The 20,856-nt window shown below is 50.0% G+C and overlaps 1 protein-coding gene across 7 annotated transcripts in view; it reads right to left on the minus strand.

The window, feature by feature from the left end:
• Positions 1–2,764: 2,764 nt before the first annotated feature.
• The window catches only part of LOC138754813 (ral guanine nucleotide dissociation stimulator-like), an 88,886-nt gene continuing 70,794 nt past the window's right edge, over positions 2,765–20,856 (minus strand). For 6 of the 7 annotated variants that reach the window (XM_069919662.1, XM_069919659.1, XM_069919658.1 and 3 more), the window contains 8 exons: positions 20,683–20,769; positions 19,561–19,593; positions 18,716–18,837; positions 14,422–14,511; positions 12,025–12,166; positions 9,253–9,477; positions 7,593–7,707; positions 2,765–6,821 (listed from right to left, as the gene is read on the minus strand). In XM_069919662.1, the coding sequence (XP_069775763.1) occupies positions 6,652–6,821; positions 7,593–7,707; positions 9,253–9,477; positions 12,025–12,166; positions 14,422–14,511; positions 18,716–18,837; positions 19,561–19,593; positions 20,683–20,769 (984 nt within the window). In that variant the 3' untranslated portion in view covers positions 2,765–6,651. The remainder of the gene's footprint in view (positions 6,822–7,592; positions 7,708–9,252; positions 9,478–12,024; positions 12,167–14,421; positions 14,512–18,715; positions 18,838–19,560; positions 19,594–20,682; positions 20,770–20,856) is intronic. The other variant, XM_069919663.1, reaches the window with a different exon arrangement.

The following is a 20,856-nucleotide window of genomic DNA, read 5'->3' on the forward strand; positions in this document are numbered from 1 at the left end:
GACAAGTCCGATGCGGGACAGGCAGACACGGTTGCAGCGGTTGCAGGGGAAAATTGGTTGGTTGGGGTTGGGTGTTGGGTTTTTCCTCCTTTGTCTTTTGACAGTGAGGTGGGCTCACGTCATATCTATATACTCTATCACAATACACACATCACACACACATGCACTTAGAATTAGAAGGGGGTTAAGTTAATAGTAATAAGTTAAAGTTTGATCTTGTTTTTATGTTTAAAGAAAATTAAAAGCAACTTTAGTTTCAGAAACCATTTGTCTTGGTGAATATCTATTGCTGCAGCACCCAGCATCTCAGCATCAAGTCAGCATAGCTGTGAACTGTCTATGAGCATCTGTGCTTTCTCTCAATTTAATTTGTGCATCTGTTAGCAAGATTCATCCCAAGGTATCAGAAAATCCGAAGAGAGCTCGCAAGGGCATTACGCTTAGCGTAAATCTGGACGTAATTAAGCGGTGAACGATAAAAAGACATTTTGAACGTTATGCATTATATGGAATGTTTTGGTAGGTTTATTTATTTGGGCTTGGGAAACACTCAAAATTTTTCCATATAAATGGTAATTGTTTCTTCGCTTTACACCATCTCGGTTTCGGACGGCGGGGTAGGACCTATAAGGGTGTTGGAGGCTGAGCTGCAGTCGATGAAGAGTAGCCGTGTGTATGTGTTCCTTTAATCTTGGCGACCCAGAGCTGAGTGGAGAGCCAGTGATGTTGCGTCAGCTGTGGACCATCCCAGCAGAGTCCTGGGGGAGGGGGCTTCTACAGCCGATAAAGCAAGAGAATGGCTGCTCGAAATCCGCTCGATTGTTAACGTCCCAGCCTCTCAGGCGGAACACGTAGCCCCCCCCCCTTCCACAGCAGCTGATGGCCTTCTTCAGTGCTCCCCTCGCACACACCGGCTCATTCAGCGGGCCCATGTGAACTCCACACGGCCACCTCACATTGATTAGACTGAAAAGAGCCTGGGGAAGATGTACAAGGACGTGGCCAGGACTTGAGGAACTGGGGGAAAAAATGCAAAACCTCAATGCTAGAGAAACTCAGCAGGTCAAACAGCAAAGATAAAGATACAGAACTAATATTTTAGGCTTGAGGCCTTCATCAAGGTACAAGATGCCTGCCCACATTTTGTAAATACCTTGATGAAGGGCTCAGGCCTGAAATGTTGCTTCTGTGTCTTTATCTTTGCTACATAAAGTTCGACTTGCCTAGTTTCTCCAGCATCGAGTTTTTACTTCAACCACAGTGTCTGCAGACTTTCATGTTTTACTTCTGGAACTGAATTATAGGGGAAGGTTAAGTAGGTTAGGATTTTATTCCCTGGAGGACAGAAGAGCGAAGAGAGATTTGATAGAGGCATTTAAAATTATGATGGCAAATTTCTACAGAGGTGTGCTGACTGGCTGCATTATGGTCTGTTTTGGGGACAACAACACCCCTGAGTGTAAAGCCCTCCTGGACACAGCCCAGGACATCAGAGGCGGAACCCTCCCCTCTACTGAGTACATCTGTCGTCAGAGAGCAGTAACGATCATCAAGGATCCACACCACCCAGCGCATGCTCTGTTCTCGCTGCTGCCATCGGGAGAGAGGTATCGGTGCTACAAGACTTGCATCCACCAGGTTCAGGAACAGCTGCTCCCCCTCCACCATCAGGCTCCTCAATGACAAACTCAATCAGGGACTCATTTAAGGACTTTATTGATTTTTCTTTTTGTTCTCCCTGTATTGCAGTCAGTATGTTTACATTTGTTATCTGTTTACAGTTCTCTGATTGATTACGTTTTATGCTGTGTCATTTATTTTTTACACTGCCAGTTACAGGGGCCTAACCTTTTATCCAGAATTCCAAAACCTGGTACTTTACTCGGTAGATGACATCTGCTCATCAAAGATGGAGTTTGATGCCAAATATGACCCGGCGCGACCCTCACTCAACTTCTGTCACGTTTCTCACTGCTAGTTAGTGGTATTATAAGTGTCCTACCCATCAAGCATGACACTCCATTGAAATATCCCATGTCCTTTCGCTACTTTATAAGCACCAGTGAATCACCATATGCCGGCTCAACGGCCGTCGTCGCTACCCATAATCCCCCATCCAGCCGAAACCACTGCACCAGTGCAGAGGAACTGAGAAGGGGGCTGTTCCCCTTGGCGGTGGGTTGTAAAAAGAGAGACGGCAGCGCGACTCGGGTAGACAGGCTTAAAGGGAGCACAGTTTCAAAATGATTCCAAAATCCAGAAGATTCCGAACCATGCCAGGTGCCCGTTCCCAGATAAAAAGTTAGGCACCTGTAGTGGTAATTCTGCCGTGTTCTCAGGCTTGTTGTGTATGTACCCTGGAGTGTAGGTGAGATACAAACCAGAGGACCTGGGTTCAGGGTGAGGGGGAATTTCCCCACGCAGTGGTGGGGGGTGTGGAACGAGCAACCGGCTGACATGTTGAATGCGGGCTCAATTTTGACCTCTAAGAAAAATTTGGACAGGTACCTAAAAGGGAGGGATGTGGAATGGGCGCAGGTCAGTGGGACAAGGAAGAGTAATAGTTCAGCAGCACAGAGTAGAAGGGCTGAAGGGCCTGTTCTGTGCTATAGTGTGGGGAGGCAGTGGCCCTTTAGCCAATCTGGGCTGACCTTCTTCCTCGCTGTTTGAGCCTCCCTGCCAACCTCCCCCTGGGATCTTGTCAGCTCCCCCCCCCCATTCCAATCCAGCCTCTCCCTCTAGGGAACGAACTATGTGGATCAGCCAAGGTTCAAGGTTCCATTTATTGTCACATAATAACATAAAAATGTAACATACGTAATATACGTCAACGTTTACCCGCTGTGAAGGAGACGAAGAGTGGCCGTGACCCAAAGAGAGTCCCTTCAGAGGCACTGAGCGTCCGTGGATTCACCTCCAGCTGCGGACGCGCAGACTCTTCTCCGATCTGAGCTCCAGATCCAAACCCCACCCCCCCCCCCCCACCCGACACCACCAGAAAGCCCTTCAATGCCCAAGGCCCCTTCGTGAAAGGGGGGAGGGGGAGAAAGGGGGAAGGGAAAAAGGGGGAAGAGAGGGAGAGGGAGAAAGGGGGAAGAGAGGGAAGGGGAGAAAGGGGGAAGGGAAAAAGGGGGAAGAGAGGGAAGGGGAGAAAGGGGGAAGGGAAAAAGGGGGAAGAGAGGGAGGGGGAGAAAGGGGGAAGAGAGGGAGGGGGAGAAAGGGGGAAGGGAAAAAGGGGGAAGAGAGGGAGGGGGAGAAAGGGGGAAGAGAGGGAGGGGGAGAAAGGGGGAAGGGAAAAAGGGGGAAGAGAGGGAGGGGGAGAAAGGGGGAAGAGAGGGAAGGGGAAAAGGGGGAAGAGAGGGAAGGGGAAAAGGGTGAAGAATGGGAGGGGAGAAAGGGGGAAGAGTGGGAGGGTGGGGTGGGAGGGGGAGAAAGGGGGAAGAGTGGGAGGGGGAGAAAGGGTGAAGAGTGGGAGGGGGAGAAAGGGGAAAGAGAAAGAATGAAGAGTGGGAGGGTGAGAAAGGGGAAGAGTGAGAGGGGGGAAAAGGGGGAAGTGGGAGGGGGTGAAAGAGTGAAAAGTGGGAGGGGAGGTCAAACCAAAAGGTGAGAATTGGATCTGATAAGAGGAGAGATGAGAATTGATTTTTGGCTCTGGGAAAGGAGACAATGGGAAAGGGAAAAAGAGAAAGGGGGTGGAGGGAAAGGGGGGGGAGAGAGGGAGAGACAGAGAGCAGGGGAGGGAGACAGGGGAAAGAAACAGGGGTGGTGGTTTAAAAGAAACCAGAGGTTGATGTCAATGCCATCCGGATGGAGGGAGATGTGTGGGGCAGATATTCCATACAAGGGGGTAGGGGTGCCTGGGACAGGCTGCCAGGTGAAAGCAGATACAATCATAGTGTTTGAGGCTTCTAGGAATGTAAAGAGGATGGAGGCCGCCAGCATCTCCCAGCTACAAGCAGCAGGGTTTTAGTTTGGCGCAGACTTGCGGGCCTGAAGTTCCACACCCATCCCTTCTCCCTGACTGGGATCTCAGCCCTTTGGGGTCATCTCCATCCGATAGGGAAAAGATTCCTGCAGACGTGCTGATCTTGTCTGACAGCGGCGGGGAAGGAACTGTCCTGATGCCTTCGAGCAGGGAAAGGGACCCTTCAAGTCGCTGCTGACCTTCAAGCACCCATCCAAGCTCTTTATTCCTTCCTCCGTTGCCCTCAGGCCACTTCCCTCCCCTACACATGGGTGATTAACCATAGGTCCCAGGAGCAGAAATTGGCAGAGTCTGTCTCGCCATTCAATCATCCAGCCCCCACTACCCGACCTTCTCCCCGTAACCTGGCTCATCAAGAACCTCTGCCTTCAATCCACCCAGTGACCAGACCTCCACAACCGCTTGTGGTGAGCAATTTCAGAACAGAGATGGCCCAGGCCTGTCTCTGTCAGGACGTTCGCTCGAAGGTGCCCTTAAATACACCCAATGACCTCATCTGCACCTCTTTAGGATGTGCCCTCTTCCTGCTAGTGGGGGCGGGAGGGGGGAGAGGGTTTATCATAAACCCTGCCCCAAATGTCTCGATCCCTTGCCACTGTCCCAAGGTTCTTTACAACTCTTTCCCAGGAGCAGAGTGGGGATTTGAACTCACGACCCCTCCCGGGCACATTCTGCCAGTGGATTTCCCTCCTGGGCACACATAAGGGCGAGGGGTACCAGGTGGGATGGCGAGCCCCATATCGATGGCATGCCCTAGGGTGGCCGTTCTCGGCTCTCTCTCGGCGATGACCCCCTGGGTGTCTCAGCTGAAAGTTTCCCTGTGAAGCAGCTGGTTTCTTCCATCCTTCCTACTGACTGCACAAAAAACACAAACAAACCAAGGATTTCACTCCCCACCCCCCCCCCCAATAAATGGCCCTTGGAGTAGGAGAGGCATAAAGCCCGCATTGGGAGGGACAGAATGGCCTTTTGCTCTCCCCCCCACCCCCCCAACATATCGCAGCAGACATATTCTACGCATCCAGCAGAAATTTGGAGAATCAGGGGGAGTCCTCATTGGGGTTTACGAGGATGATTCCAGGAATGAAAGTGTTATCGTAGGAGGATCTTGGCCTGTACTCGTTGGAATTTAGAGCGGGGAGGGGGGATTCTCATTGAAATGTTGGAAGGTGGGAACAGAGTCGATGTAGAAAGCTTGTTCCCCACAGTCAGAGAGTCTGGAACAAGAGGGCACAACTTTAGGGTTGAAGGGCGTTCGCTCAGAACAGAGACGCGGAGGAATTTCTTCAGCACGGTGAATCAGTGGAATTTGTTGCCACAAGCGGTTCTGGAGGCTAGGTGTATTTAAGGCAGAGATTGATAGGTTCTTGATTAGCCAGGACAGCAAAGGTTATGGGGAAAAGGCCGGGCAGTGGGGCTGAGGGGGAAAATGGATCAGCTCATGATTGATTGGAGGGGTAGACTCGATGGGCTCCTATGTCTTATGGGCAGCATAATAAACATCAAAGCCACAAAATCCATGCTACATATGCTCTTGGTTGTGGTCCTCAGATGGAGTGGAGCTTTCATTAGTGTTATACATTGAAAGTTGTTATACACAGGAGATCACTCTGTTCCATACTGCTGTCTTTGATGCACTTGGTGGCTCGCACGTTGGCCTGTTCAAGTCCTCGCACGTTGGCCTGTTCAAGTCCACGGTGAATCAGTGGGTCTCCGTCCCCGTTGTCCATAACAGGACAATGCAGATGGGAACCTGCCTCTGCTCTCTCCCTCCCGTGAGGCTCGTGCACCCGCAAACGGTGACAGGTTCTGGAGTCCGAGATCCCTCTGAGAGGGGGAGCAGGGAACGATGCTCTCCTGGTGTCAGACCGCACAGGCTTCAGAAAGGGGGATGGTGGGGAGCGGAGGCAGGCCCTAGGGTTGGGGGCGGTTGGCATCTATCGGCTCTTGCCACAATCCCCTGAGTGGCCTCAACAAGGCATGAAGATACAGGGAAGGGTGCCCAGGAGCTGCTGGGAGCGGCCGCGGGATCAGGTAGACTGCAGTGAAATGGTTCACTCTTCAGGTTGGGGACCCTTTATGAGTTCTGGCAGAAACATCAATGAATCGTTAACCCTACTTCACTCCCCACATCCACTGCCTATCTATCAATGACCTGAATCATTAACCCTGATCCTCTCCCCACCGATGCTGGCCAACCAGATGAGAGTTTCCATGACCTGAATCATTCCCTCTGCTCCACTCCCCGTGGTCACTTCCTGGCTGAGCTTCCCTCCTCCCCCACCCACCAATGGAATCAGGACCCTACATCCCCACACCTGGGGGAGTGAGGGCTGACCTTTGGCCCTGTGCCCTCTGACCCTGAGGGTCACTACGTGCCCATCACCACCAGTTAGTCTCTGCACGGTCGCAATGCCAGTCCATTTGCATCCAAATTTTAAGGGTGAATCCCATCCTTCCCCCACCTGCCCTGCAAGGTCAAAGGGGCCTTTAAGCAAGGGGTCAGTGAAAAGGGTGAACGGTTCCCCCCCTCTTTGGTTTGGAGCAGGGGAGAGTGCACCAATGAGGGATCTCCTCCCTTGCCTGTCCGTCAATCCAAGTGTCCCGTTCCTAGAGGGCAGTGGAGGGACCTCTCCTCGACACGCTCCCACCTCCCACCCCCCTGCCTAGAACAAGGCCTTGGCGATCCTCATGCCCTTGGACCTGATTTTGGGGAAAGGCGATGCCGGCTCGCCCCTGGGTCTTGAGGAGGGGTGGCCCCGTCTCCGGAGGAGGAACTCCATGCTGGACGGAGTCATGGCGTAGAAGACGTTGGCACTCTGAGGGATGGCAAACTCTGTGAGGGGGGGAGAGAGAGTGGGGAGGGGGAGAGAGGGAGAGGGTGAGAGAGGGGGGGTGAGAGAGCAGGGGGAGGGTGAGAGATGGGAGAGGGGGTGGGTGAGGGGAGAGAGAGAGAGAGAGAGAGGGTGAGAGAGCGGTGGGAGGGTGAGAGAGGGAGGGAGAGAGGGAGGGAGAGAGGGAAGAGAAAGAGGGGTGAGAGAGCAGGGGAGGGTGAGAGAGGGACAGGGAGAGAGGGGAGAGGGGAGAGAGAGAGGGGGTGAAAGAGGTGGATGAGAGTGGGGGAGAGTGAGAGAGGGAAAGAGGGAAGGGGTGGGGAGAGAGGGAGGGGGAGAGATGGGGGGAAGAGAAATGGAACAACAGTGTTAGTCATGGTCAGTCTCCTCTGCACCTTCTCCTGCATCGGAACAGAACACCGAAGCGAAGAAGGCCACTCAGCCCATCAAACCTATCCCATTCATCAAAATGTTCATGGCTGATCTGACCCAAGTTTCAAATCATCTTCTGCATCAATTCCCCAGACCCCCTAATTCTTCAATTTTGATTTTCAATTTCATTTTTTAAATAAAATTGTAAATTTAGACATACAGCATGGTAACAGGCCCTTCCAGCCACAAGCCCACGCTGCCCAATGACACCTACAAGCACCGCAGCCAGAGGAAACCCACCCAGACGTGCATATGGGCCCCTTACAGACAGAAGCCGGTTCCATCTCACCAAGCTCTTTCCCCTCCCACCCATTCCCCACCACCCCCCCCACCCCTTTCACCTTTCTCCTCCGACATGATCTGCACGAGGTCGTAGTTTCCTGCAGTGCTGGGGTCCAGATTGTGCTTCTCCAGTGCCTTGACCACAAGGGCAGGAGTCTTGTCCTGACTCGACACCTGCATGGACGGTGGGGGTGGGGTGGGGGGAGAGTGAGAGACGGTGAGCGGCTGAGCCCGGCCCATAGCTCGGATAAAGCCCAGCAACAATCTGGAGCAAAAGATGCACCTCGCTCAACTCATCAGTGATTCCCATCACCCCAGTTTCCACCCACCACCACCACCCCTTCCCCAGACAACTTTCAATTTATAACATTAACAGAGGCTCCACTCCATCTGAGGACCGCCACCAAGAGCAGGTGTAGCATGAATTTTGTGGCTTTGATGTTTATTACGCCGCCCATACGACATAGGAGCAGAAATAGGCCATTCAGCCCATCGAGTCTGCCCCTCCAATCAATCATGAGCTGCCTGGCCTTCTCCCCATAACCTTTGCTGCCCTGGCTAATCAATCTCTGCCTTAAATAAACCCAACAGCCCGGCCTCCAGAACTGCCGTGGCAACAAATTCCACCAATTCACTGCCCTCCAGCAGAAGAAATTCCTCCGCATCTCCGTTCTGAGTGGACGCCCTTCAATCCTGAAGTTGTGCTCTCTTGTCCCGGTCTCTCCGACCATAGGGGAACAGCCTTTCCACATCTACTCTGTTCCCACCTTCCAATGTTTCAATGAGATTTCCCCTCCCCCCACCTCGTTCTCCTAAATTCCAACCAGTTCAGGCCAAGAGCCATCAAACACTCCTCATATGATACCCCTTTCCTTCCTGGAATCATCCTTGTGAACCTCCTCTGAAACCTCTCCAACGTCAGCACCTCTTCCCTTCAATGAGGAGCCCATAATACTCCATGTGGGTATCCCCAATACCCTCAACACCACATCCCTGCTCTTATATTCTATTTCCCTTGAAATAAATGCCAGCATCGCATTCTCCTTCTTCACCACCCACTCCACCTGCAGGTTTACCTTCAGGCCATCCCGCACGAGAGGTCCCAGGTCCCCTCGCATCTGGGGATTTTCCCCTCTTGTGGACAATAGCTCTTGCCCGGTTATTTCTCCTACCAAAGTTCCCCTTAAAATGCCACTTCCCACCCACCACACATGGACCATTGTGGGAGGGTGAGGGCTCAGCACTGCCTCCTCAAGGGCAGGGAGGGAAGGGCAACATAGACCCTGGTGGGGCCTCACTACTGCCTCCTCAAGGGCAGGGAGAGAAGGGCAACACAGACCCTGGTGGGGGCTCAGCACTGCCCCCCTCAAAGGGATGGAGGGAGGGAAACACAAACACTGGTGGGGGTTCACTACTGCCCCTTCAAAGGGAGAGAGGGAAGGGCAACACAGACCCTGGTAGGTGTTCACTACTGCCCCCTCTAGGGGATGGAAGGAAGGGCAACCAGACACCAGTGGGTGTTCATCACTGCCTCCTTAAGGAGTTGGAGAGAAGGGCGACATCGAACCCGGTGGGAGCTCACCACTGCCCCCTCCAGGTGATAGAAGGAAGGGCGACACAGACCCCAGTGGGTGTTCACCACTGCCCCCTCCAGGGGGTGGAGGGAAGAACTGGCCCTGAGAAGATCCCTCTCTCTGCCCCCACCGATGACAGACTCACCAATATACTTTTGTACACATTGCCATTGGCCACATCCAGGCGCACGCGGATGATGCGGCAGTCAGACTGTGGAGAGCTGGCAGGCGCCGAGGGCGGTGTGCAGGTGGCCCCACAGGAAGCAGACCGCCGATGGCCCTTGACAGCAGGCGAGAGGGCGGAGAGGGGCGGGGGTCTGGGCTCAAGGCCGGCGGTGTCCAAGCAGGAGACCGAAGGGGATTTCGGGTGCTACGAGAGGAGGGAGAGACAGAGACAGAAACGGTTATTTGTCGAGAACACGGTGAGGAGGTAGAAATGGGGAAGGGTGCGACTCGCGGCTCAGAGGGAGGCCGACTTCCCCTCCCCCACCCACCCAGGATTGGCATGGGGTCTCTAGGGGATATAGTGACTCGACATCAGCATCCTGGTGAGGAAAGATGCAGACCATCGCCATCTACGAGCTGGGAGGATTGTGACCCACACGGTCACGTCATCTGCCTTGTGGCATAAACTTCCAACGGTCCAGAAAATCTACCCAGTTACCATGCTGGATAACACTGGACAACAAAGATTTTGCTTCCTCAACACTTTTGGGTGCATTTTATGGATTTTGGGCAGCTGACCATAAAAATCACTTTAAAATTTTCGTATCATATACGGTTGTTTAAAAATAACCTATTTTTGTGATTTCCTGTCATATTTGAAGTTTACTTCAAACATTCAAAACCATGAGGGGCAACGTGTCGCTGAAAATTCATTTTCTGCATTCGCACTTGGACGTCTTCCCCACTGATCTTGGTGCCGTCAATGACGAACACGGTGAAAAGTTTCACCAGGACATTGTGATCACCGGGACATTGCAACCGTGGAAGACGCGGTATCAGGGCAACTGGAATCCATCAGTGCCGCCTGACTATTGTTGGACAGTGACACGGGGAGGCATCAGATGCCGAGTACAAATGAAAATCAGCAGCAAAACACTTATAGGTCAGTTGAACTAACGCGATGTGTCAGCGTCGTGATGCGATTAAAGGCGCCACGTTCAAGAAAAGTTCATTTCTTGTTTCTCCAACTTCCTACGTGATCCAGCAAATCTGAAATTATCTTTGTGTTCAGCTTGAAGTTGTCGATCGTAAATTTGTTTTTAGGAAGCAAACCTTTGGAAAAACTTTGTTGTCCAGTGTAATGGCAGTTTTTTTCTTGCCTCGTCTATATCAATGATCTGGATGATCATGTGGTAAATTGGATCAGCAAGTTTGCAGATGACACCAAGAAGGGAGGCATTGTGGAGAGTGAGGAAGGTTTTCAAAGCTTGCGAAGGGATCTGGACCAGCTGGAAAAATGGCCGATGAAATTTAATGCAGACAAGTGTGAGGTGTTGCATTTTGGAAGGACAAACCAAGAAAGGACATACACGGTAAATGGTTGGGCCCTGAGGAGCGCAGTGAACAGAGGGATCTGGGAATACAGATAAAAAATTCCATGAAAGTGGCATCACAGGTGGATAGGGTCATAAAGAGAACTTATGGCATATTGGCCTTCATAAATCAAAGTAATGAGTACAGGAGTTGGGATGTTATGGTAAAGTTGTATAAGATATTGGTGAGGTCATATTCGGAGGATTGTGTGCAGTTTTGGTCACCGAACTACAGGAAAGAGATCAATAAGATAGAAAGAGTGCAGAGAAGATTTATTAGGTAGTTGCCCGGACTTCAGGAACTGAGTTACGAGAAAAGGTTAAACAGGTCGCTTGTTGTTCGTCATTTACATTAATGATTTGGATGACGGGGTGGTAAATTGGGTGAGTAAATATGCAGACGATACAAAAATAGGGGGAGTTGTGGATAGTGAGGATGGTTTTCAGGGACTACAGAAGGATTTGGACTGCTTGGACAAGTGGGCTGAAAGGTGGCCGATGGAGTTTAACGTAGATAAGTGTGAGGTGCTTCATTTTGGGAAGAATAACCAAAATAGGACATATGGAGTGAAGAGGAGGGCGTTGAGGAATGTAGAGGGATCTTGGAGTAATGGTTCATCGTTCTTTGAAGGTGGATTCCCATGTAGATAGGGTGGTGAAGAAGGCTTTTGGTACGCTGGCCTTTATAAATCAAAGCATAGAATATAGGAGCTGGGAGGTGATGTTGAGACTGTTCAAGGCATTGGTGAAGCCAAGTTTAGAGTATTGTGTGCAGTTCTGGTCCCCAAATTATAGGAAGGATATAAATAAGGTAGAGAGGGTGCAGAGAAGATTTACTAAAATGTTGCCTGGATTGCAGTATCTAGAATACAAAGAAAGATTGAGTAGACAGGGTCTTTATTCTCTGGAGCGTAGAAGAATGAGGGGAGATTTGATTGAGGTATTTAAAATGATGAGGGGATAGACAGAGTAAATGTAGGTCAGCTTTTTCCACTGAGGGTAGGTGAGATACAAACCAGAGGACATCGGTTAAGGGTGGAAGGGGGAAGTTTATGGGGAACATCTTCACACAGAGAGTGGTGATAGTGTGGAACGAGCTGAAGTGGTGAATGCGGGCTCGATTTTAACATTTAATAAGAATTTGGACAGGTACATAGATGGGAGAGGTATGGAGGGAGATGGACTGGGTGCAAGGCAATGGGACAAGGCAGAATAATAGTTCAGCATAGACTAGAAGGGCTGAGGGCCTATTTCTCTGCTGTAATGTTCTATGGTTCAACTCCATCCTGTTACAGTGTCCGTGGGATCTTGTTGTGCTGGACAAGCCAACAGGCTGAGGGTTCCCACGGAGTGGCATTACCATTGGTGGAGGAAGTTACCCGGGAAACTCTGCAGAACAAGGCGTTGAAGGGCTTCAGCGTGTGCTCCTTGGCTACCGGTGTCTCAGAGTCCAACATGGGTGAGCGGGTTGTGCTCCAGTGTGACAGAACTCCCGCCGGGTCCTCCTGGCTGGGTGGAGCTCTGTGGGGGAAACAGAGTGTCTGGTGAGCGGGCGGTTCGGAGAGCCCTAGCATGGGCAAGTGTAGTCGGGGCAGTCCTAAGGATCAGGGAGAAGGTCTGGGGACTGGGGAGATATCCGGGGATTGGGTAGAGATCTGGGGAGTCAGAGAGAGAGATTCAGGAATTGTGGAGAGATCCAGGAATCGGGGAGAGATCCAGGGATTGGGGGAAAGGTTCTGGGGATCGAGGAGAGATCTCAGGGATCAGGGAGAGATCGTGGGGATTGGGGAGTGGTCCCAGGGATCAGCGGAGATCTCAGGGGTCGGGGGAGAGACCCCAGTGGATCGGGGAGCTATATGTGGATCAGGGCGAGGAACCGAGAAATGGGGTGAGATCCTGGGGGATCGGGGAGAAATTCTGGTGGATCGGGGATTATCCCAGGGACTAGGGAAAGGAAGCAGAGAATGGGGAGAGATCCCGGGACTCAGAGTCCAGGAGAAGGGGCGATTCAGGAACGAGGGTCAAAATTGATGGTTGGGAATCTCACACTAGAGATTTAAAATGTTCTTCTGGACTATATCCCCCCAACCCCGCACCATCTTCCAGTGACCACAGCCCGATTTCATCCCACATCCCAAATACATATGGGGTGGGGGAAGAAAGTCGGAGTGAGGTAGAACAGAGAGATCTGGGAATACAGGTGCATAATTCCCTGAAAGTGGTGTCACAAGGGGGTAGGGTTGTAAAGAGCTTCATAAATCAAAGAGTTGGGATGTTATGGAAAAGTTGTGTAAGATATTGGTGAGGCCAAATTTGGAGCATTATGTACAGTTTTGGTCACCGAACTACAGGAAAGAGAACAGAGATTTATTGGGATGTTGCCTGGACTTCAGGAACTGAATTCCCTGGAGCATAGAAGAATGAGGGGAGATTTAATAGAGTTATTTAAAATTATGAGGGGGACTGACAGAGTAAATACGTCGGCTTTTTCCACTGAGGGTGGGTAAGGTACAAACCTGAGGACAAGGGTTAAAGGTGAAAGTGGTTCTCAAACTTTTTCTTTCCACCCACATCCCACCTTAAGCAATCCCTTACTAATCACAGAGCACTAATGGCATAGGGAATGTTTAAAGTGGGATGTGAGTGGAAAGAAAAAAGGTTGAGAACCACTGGTCAGGGGGAACTTCTTCTCACATACGGTGGTGGGGTTGTGGAACAAGCAGCCCGCTGAGGTGGAGAATGCGGGCTCAATGTATACATAAGAAGAATTTGGACAGGTACATAGAGGACTCTGGACTGGGTGCAGGTCAGTGGGACTCGACTAGATGGGCAAAAGGGCCCATTTTCTATGGTTTTGTGGACCTGAGGGGCACCCTCTTCACACAGAGGGAGGAGGGTGTGTGGAACGAGCTGGCAGAGTTCCACGTGGGTGCGCTTGTTAGATCTAAAGGACATTTGGATGGGCCCACGGGTAGGAAAGGCCTACAGGGAATATGGGACGAAAGCAGGCCAATGGCACGTGCTTGGTGAGCATGGCTAAGAGGGGCCAAATGGCCTGTTTATGTTCTTAGCAGTTAGACGGAAACATTGATGGCACCCAGTGCGGTAACTCATGGTGTCACCCCCCCACCCTCCTTCTTTTCCATTAATTACTGCTTTGTTCTCAAAAAATATCTTGATATCAGTTCACAAACACTAATGACCACAAGGTTGTCGCAAAAACAATTTAACAAAAGCAGCGACTGTGAAAACGTCGGCAGCAACAAAAACAACAGAGCTTGCTGGTTTTCGCGCACAGACAGAACCACGTGATTCGAAGTGTCGTTGCAATTGGGGAATAAAGACGTCTCGGACCGGAGCCCATTAGAAGGTTCAAAACATAAATGAGCGTCGAGTTTTAGCCTTGTAGGTGTATTGATACATGGGCCGTACGAAAAAATGTTTTTGTTGTTATAGCGAACGATAGGGATATTTTTATTAAAAATAATAAATTTCTGCCGAAACACTGCTCAAAAATTTTCTAGATGGCCATTTTGGTGTCACCCCCCTCTGATGGCGTTGCCTGGTGTGGTCTGCACCCCCCAGTGACGCATGGAATGGAAAACATGGTCAGGCACACGTGGTTTAATTTGGGAATCACGTATGGCCCGGTCATTGATCCTGCTGCTGTACCCCGGGTCAGACCTCATTTTGACAGATTCTGCCCCCAGCCCCCCACCACAGATCCCACCACCGCCCCCCCCCACCCCTAGCATTGGTCAGAACCTCGGACTTACTCATCACAAGGGGTGATGACCAGAGTGGGCCGAGGCTTCGCGGGGGAGCTGAACATCTCCAGAGGCTCGAGTTCACACGACAACTTGTAGCTGCAACAGATACACACGACGGGCTGTTCAATGCAACCGTTCCTGTGGCAGTGGTGCCTACCAGAGCAGTAACCTGTGGATGCTGCAGATCAGGGACCCAGCAATGGGGGAAAAATCATCCCACCGACAACAATGAGGTTATTGTCATATACAGTGTACTGCAACAAGTATATAGATGTGTTTTGGGAGATAAATTGGGAAAGGTTTGTTAGAGCAGGTCACACACAAACACTAAAACACAAAGTTTTTTGCAGGAGTTTTGCAGAGTGCTCAGAGACTTCAATGATGGACTGTTATTTGCAAAAGGCAACAAATGTAACAACAGGCAGCTGCAGTTTTGTCTGGTAAAGAGAATTTACTGCCTGGAAGGTCATGTGATCTTTGCAGGCAGAGAGAGAAAAAAATAGGCTTTGCTCTCAGAGTCGGAGAGAGTGTGTGTGAGAGAGAGAGAGAGAGAGAGAGAGAGAGAGAGAGAGAGAGAGACAGACTTCGGTTTCAGAGTGTTACAGCCAGCAGACAGTAGCTGGGATTTGGACGGGACAAGCTGGCAAGCTTTTGGAAAACGGCCTGGTCAAAGCCCGTGTGGTTCATGCAGGAGGAGAGGACTGGTGTTTCCCTTGGAATAGGTGAAACAGAAAGGAATTCTGTGGTGACCTGAAAGAAAGAGGTGATCATCTGGAGAACCCTGAAGGGGGCAAGTTCCATCAGCAAGACACTGGAGTGGCTGATTAAAAAAGGAATCAGTTGTGGATGTCCTGGAACAACAAATCTCTTTCTGAAAACCGACAAGAACCTTCCTGAGCAGTAACCATTTATCTGTTAAGCACCAAAGCCTGGTGAACTTATTAATGTTAAATTCTGTGCACAGTATAAGAATTGCCTGCAACCAGTGAGATTGGACTGTGAGTCAAAGAACTTTTCTGAACTTACACACATGTTATACACATGTGCGCTTAGAATTAGAAGGGGATTAAGTAAGTCAATAGAGATAAGTTAAAGTTTGATTCTATTTTCATGTTCAAAGATAATTAAAAGCAACTTTTGTTTAAGTAACCATTTGTCGTGGTGAATATCTATTGCTGCTGGGTTATGGGGTCCTCTGGACTAATAACAGTACGTTGTACACAAGCGTTAGCATTCCAACTTGCTGCGGACGAACAGGAACGTGTGAAGAAATGATCTAACTGTAAACTAATTGAATTAGACAAAAAATACACAAGGAAAGATCTGTGCCAAAGATGGCGGTGGCTGTGCTGGGCAATGAACCACCAGGGGGTTGCAGACTACAGTGGAGAACACAGCCCCCCTCCCCCATTAAGAAGGAGAAGCCCAGGAGATGGCACGATAGGAGGGGCTCAGAGGCTGAGAGACCCACACAGGCTGCAGGCAACTTGCGTTCGGCAGGGTGACGGGGGGGGGGGGGGTTGGGGGGAGAACAACCCGTATGGGCGGCTGATGGATTGAACGGGAGTCTGTGCGGCTGCAGAGGCCTTGGGAGGGCTGGAGCCAAATCCACGGACAATCGGTGAACCTGAAGGGAGCCTTGTTTACTTCTCATTCTCGCGTACTGAAAGGAGCGCCAGGCAACACTGAATGCGACTCTTCGTTTGCCTTATGGCGGGCAAAGTCCATGTATATCATGTATCAGAACATAGAACATCACAGCCCTATACAGGCCCTGCGGCCCACGATCGTGTGCCAGCCTATATACAGGTGTACCCCACTTGTGCTCTATGCAAATTTGCTTTTACAGAAGGATTTTCACTTTTACAAAACAATGTGGAGAAAGCAGCGAGACGTTATCGAGGCTGCGCCTGCATCCTGAGCAGCTCCTTCCTTGGGAATTATGAGGGGACGTCAATAGGCAACCCTCTTCCTCTCTCTCCCATCCATACCAGCCTCCTGCACCTCCCACCACCCCAATCTCCAAAGACTACACTTTATATACATTATTTATACTTTGTAAGCTGTGTATTTAAAGCCCCTTTCACTCTTGTGTCCCACTAAATTGGCTGTTCAGTGTCCTGGCATAGGAATGAGGAGGAGGGTTTGGCTTTTCACACTTGACCACTCCTAACTGGGACACTTAACGCTTTCACACTTGCAAGGAGCCATCTCTGGAGTTAGAACTGTTCCACCTTCTACCAGTAGCATTATGACATATCGAGCGATGGGGGACCTGCCCTAAATTCTGATCTTATATTTGAACAAAGTTAATCATGTCTAATTATAACATAATTAAACTTTATGTACAGCACAGAATGAGCCCTCAGCCCCTGTTGTTGTGCCAACCTATATAACTCTTTATAAGGGACCATGGAAAAGTGCTAGCAATAAATAGTGGACAACTTTTAAACAGTGTGAGAAAGTTGGTCATGCTATTGCGTACAAATTAAACAGGGGGACAGTTGGTCGTGCTATCACACACAATTTAAACGGGGGAAAGTTGGTCGTGTTATCACACAATTTGAACGGGGGGGGAATATGGTCGTAGTATTGTGAACAAGTTAAACAGGGGGGAAAGTTGGTCATACTATTGTGTACAATTTAAACAGTGTGAGAAAGTTGGTCGTGCTATTGTGCACAAGTTAAACAGGGGGGAAAGTTGGTCGTGCTATCGCGCACAATTTAAACGGGGGGGAATTGGTCGTAGTATTGTGCACAAGTTAAACAGGGGGGAAAGTTGGTCGTGCTATCACGCACAATTTAAACAGGGGGGAAAGTTGGTCGTGCTATCGCGCACAATTTAAACAGGGGGGAATTGGTCGTAGTATTGTGCACAAGTTAAACAGGGGACAGTTGATCGTGTTATCACACACAATTTAAACAGGGGGGAAAGTTGGTCGTAGTATTGTGCACAAGTTAAACAGGGGGAAAGTTGGTCATACTATTGTTTACAATTTAAACATTGTGGGAAAGTTGGTAATGCTATCGTGCACAATTTAAAAAGCGGGGGAAAGTTGGTAGCACAATAGCCCACAATTTATAAATACCGTGAGAAAAAGCGATGGTAGACCTGCCCTCCCAGAATTCCATGAGGGAGAGAAAGGGCTATATGCACAGCTGCATGCACGGAGCATTCATAGAGGGGTTTCTCAGCTGCACAGCATTCTGGGAGGTCAAGTCCCCATGGTCTTTATAAATTGTGGGCGATAGCGCTACCAACTTTCCCACGCTGTTTAAAAATTGTCCACTATTGCTATTTGTTTCCTCTCTCTCTCTCTCTCTCTCTCTCTCCCCCACTGTGACTTTCCCACAGCAAAGTTTATACCTTCATTTTAATTTGTTCTTCCTTCGCGTTCCTGCACTCACGCAAAAACTTGGGTCATTTCAATCCCACAATGAGATTGCCCATTTCACACTTGCCTATCTGCAGATGCCAGGGATCGTACTAGGAGTCAAGGCCAGCGATCCCCGACGTGAGATAACATCATCTGACACTGGCATTGAGCAGATTTTGCTTTCACACTTGGCACTTTGAAGGCCGATTGGCAGTTAAGTGTTACTGCCAGCAGAAGGAGGTGGGACTGGAACAGGACAAGCTGGAAAGCTTGTGGGAAGTCTCTTTGGAAGACGGCCTGGTCAAAGCCCTTGTGGTTCATGAAAGAGGAGAGGACTGGCTGTCTAATGTTTCACTTGGAATAAGGAAAACAAAAAGGAACTCTGTGGTGACCTAAAAGAAAGAGGTTATCATCTGGAGAACCCTGAGGGGCAAGTTTCTTCGAACTGATGGAAGTACATCAGTTGTGGGTGTCCTGGAACAGCAAATCTCTCTCTGAAAACCGACAAGAACCTTCCTGAGTGGTAACCATTTACCTTACAAGCACCAAAGCCTGATGAACTTTATTAATGTTCAATTCTGTGCACAGCATAAGAATTGCCTGCAACTAGTGAACTTGGAGGAATGAGAAGTGAGATTGGACTGTGAACCAAAGAACTTTTCTGAACTTACACACACATTACATGCATGTGCGCTTAGAATTAGAAGGGGGTTAATTTAGATTACACAAGTTAAAGTTTGATTCTATTTTCATGTTTAAAGATAATTAAAAGCAACTTTTGTTTAAGTAACTATTTGTCTTGGTGAATACCAATTGGTGCTGAGTTTTGGGGTCCTCTGGGATTGTAACAGTACAGTCACACCAAGTTGCCTTATGCAGAACCGCAGGGGTGGGATTCTACGAGTATAATGGTAGGGTCTCACCTCTCTGCATCACTGATGGTCTTCAGACTGTAGAACCAGTTCAGAAACTCCGGGTCCTTATCAAAGCTATAGTTCTTGCAGGCCTTCTGAAGCAACTTAATCTGCACAATGATTTCAAACTCCTGTGGTTCCCCAGGACCCAAAAGACACAGGCGAAAGGTTAAGGCATCAAGCAGTGAACGTTGTCAGGGTTATCAACCGGCAAAACGCAGGATGGCTTGTGGGTTTAAGGGGAGAGAGGGGAAAGTTTAAGGGGTGAAACAGGAAAGTATGCAGGCATGGTAAATGCACAAAATTTGCTGGAAAGGCAACGTTTTGGGTCCAAGCCCTTCATCTAGGTATGAGGGGCTTGGTTTAAAATTTAGATGCGCAGCATGGTAACAGGTCACTTTGCCCCACGGGTCCACGCCGCCCAATTTAACCGAGAGCGGTGGATGCTTGGAATGGGGGAGGCGGATGCATTTTATGGATGGACGCATTTAATTTAGCCTTGGTTTATAGATTTTAATTTGGAGGAACAGAGCGGTAAACAGGCCAGCGCCGCACAAGTATGCCCACGTGACCCATTAATCTATTAGCCCCGTACACCTTTAGAGGGAGGGAGGGAACCAGAGCGCCGGGAGGAGAACCACGCAAGTGACAGGGAGGGTGGGGGTGAGAACTTTCAGACTCCTCCCAGCCAGCGGGCCCAGGACGACGGCGCTGTAACAGCATTCCGCTGCACGCAGAGGGTGGAGGAAGCGTGGAGGCCAATTTGGAGTCATCACTGCGCTGGGCTGATTGGTGTTCCATGAAAAAAAAGGAGCGCTGACAAGGCAAGCACACGTCCACTCCGGGAGACTTGCCTTTCTCCGCTTCTCGAAGTTAATCAGACCGTTCTGGAAGAGAGAGAAAGGAATCGCTGAAGGAACGAAGGTTTGGATGTATGACACTCCCAACTTCTCAGTGAATCTAAAGCCGGGTAAAGCATTCCTCTTCCAACCAAACATTCCCAGAATGCAAAGGAAAATCCCCCCCCCAACACCACGGGATCGATGGAACCCTGGATGGGTGGACTCAGGATTGGCTTGCTTGCAGAGAACAGAAGGTACTCTGCCTGGCAGGGGGAGGGGGTGGGGGGTCAGTGACTGGTGGCGTTCCTCAGGGATCTGTTCTGGGACCCCTACACTTTGCGATGCTCTTAAATGACTCGGACTAAGAAGTGACAGGTCAGTAAGTTTGCAGTTGACATGAAGGTTGGAGGCGCTGTGGGTGATACAGAAGGTTTTCGCAGCTTATAGGAATACAGGCAGGATGCCAAGTTGGGCGGAGAAGTAGCAGATGGAGTTCAACACGGATCAGTGTGAAGTGAAAGTCAAGCTTGAAGGCGGAGAGCATGGTCAATGGCAGGATTGAGGTGTGGATAGATCCTTGGGCTCATAACCATTAAGGTCGCCATGCAAGTTGATAAGATAGTTAAGAAGGCTGGCCTTCATTAGTTGGGAGAGTGAGTTCAAGGACCTTGAGGTAATGTTGCCACTCTACAAAACTCTGGTCTCCTCGTTAAAGGGAAGATGTCAGTGCTTCACCAACTTGCTTTTCTCTCTTGAGAGGAGTGAAACATGAAAGTTTCACGGTGGAGCAGTCAAGTTTTGGTTCCTTTCGTACTTCTCTCCCACTGACTCCGTTACAGGAGGTGAAAAGAAAACAAAGCTAATGTGTCATGGCCTCTGGGGGGAATGGCTGGTTCTAGTCCAAAAGCAGGCCCTTTATCCCACAGAGTCTGTGCTGACCCATTTACATCGATCTGACACCAATCTCGTTCAATTCTCCCCCACGTTCCACTGCCCCCAGGAGCAATCAGCGTCTTTGGGAGGGAACCGGAATACTGGGGAAGCGGGGGGGAGCCACCCATGCAGTCACAAGCGAGGGCATGCAAACTCCATGCAGGCAGCTCCTGCCTCCGCTGAGGGGCCCGGCACACTCACCTCGTCGTAGTCCTTTACCGCAGTGTCCAACATAACCAGGTCCGTAAGGAAGGTCCCCAGGTATGGCACAGTGCCCTGAACCACGTTCTGCAGAGATCAGATTTCAGATTTATTGTCAGGGTACATACACATACAACCCTGGGTTTCTTTTTCCTGTGGGCACGGCAGAATTAC

Source organism: Narcine bancroftii, chromosome 2, assembly GCF_036971445.1.
Source record: "Narcine bancroftii isolate sNarBan1 chromosome 2, sNarBan1.hap1, whole genome shotgun sequence".
NCBI lineage: Eukaryota > Metazoa > Chordata > Chondrichthyes > Torpediniformes > Narcinidae > Narcine > Narcine bancroftii.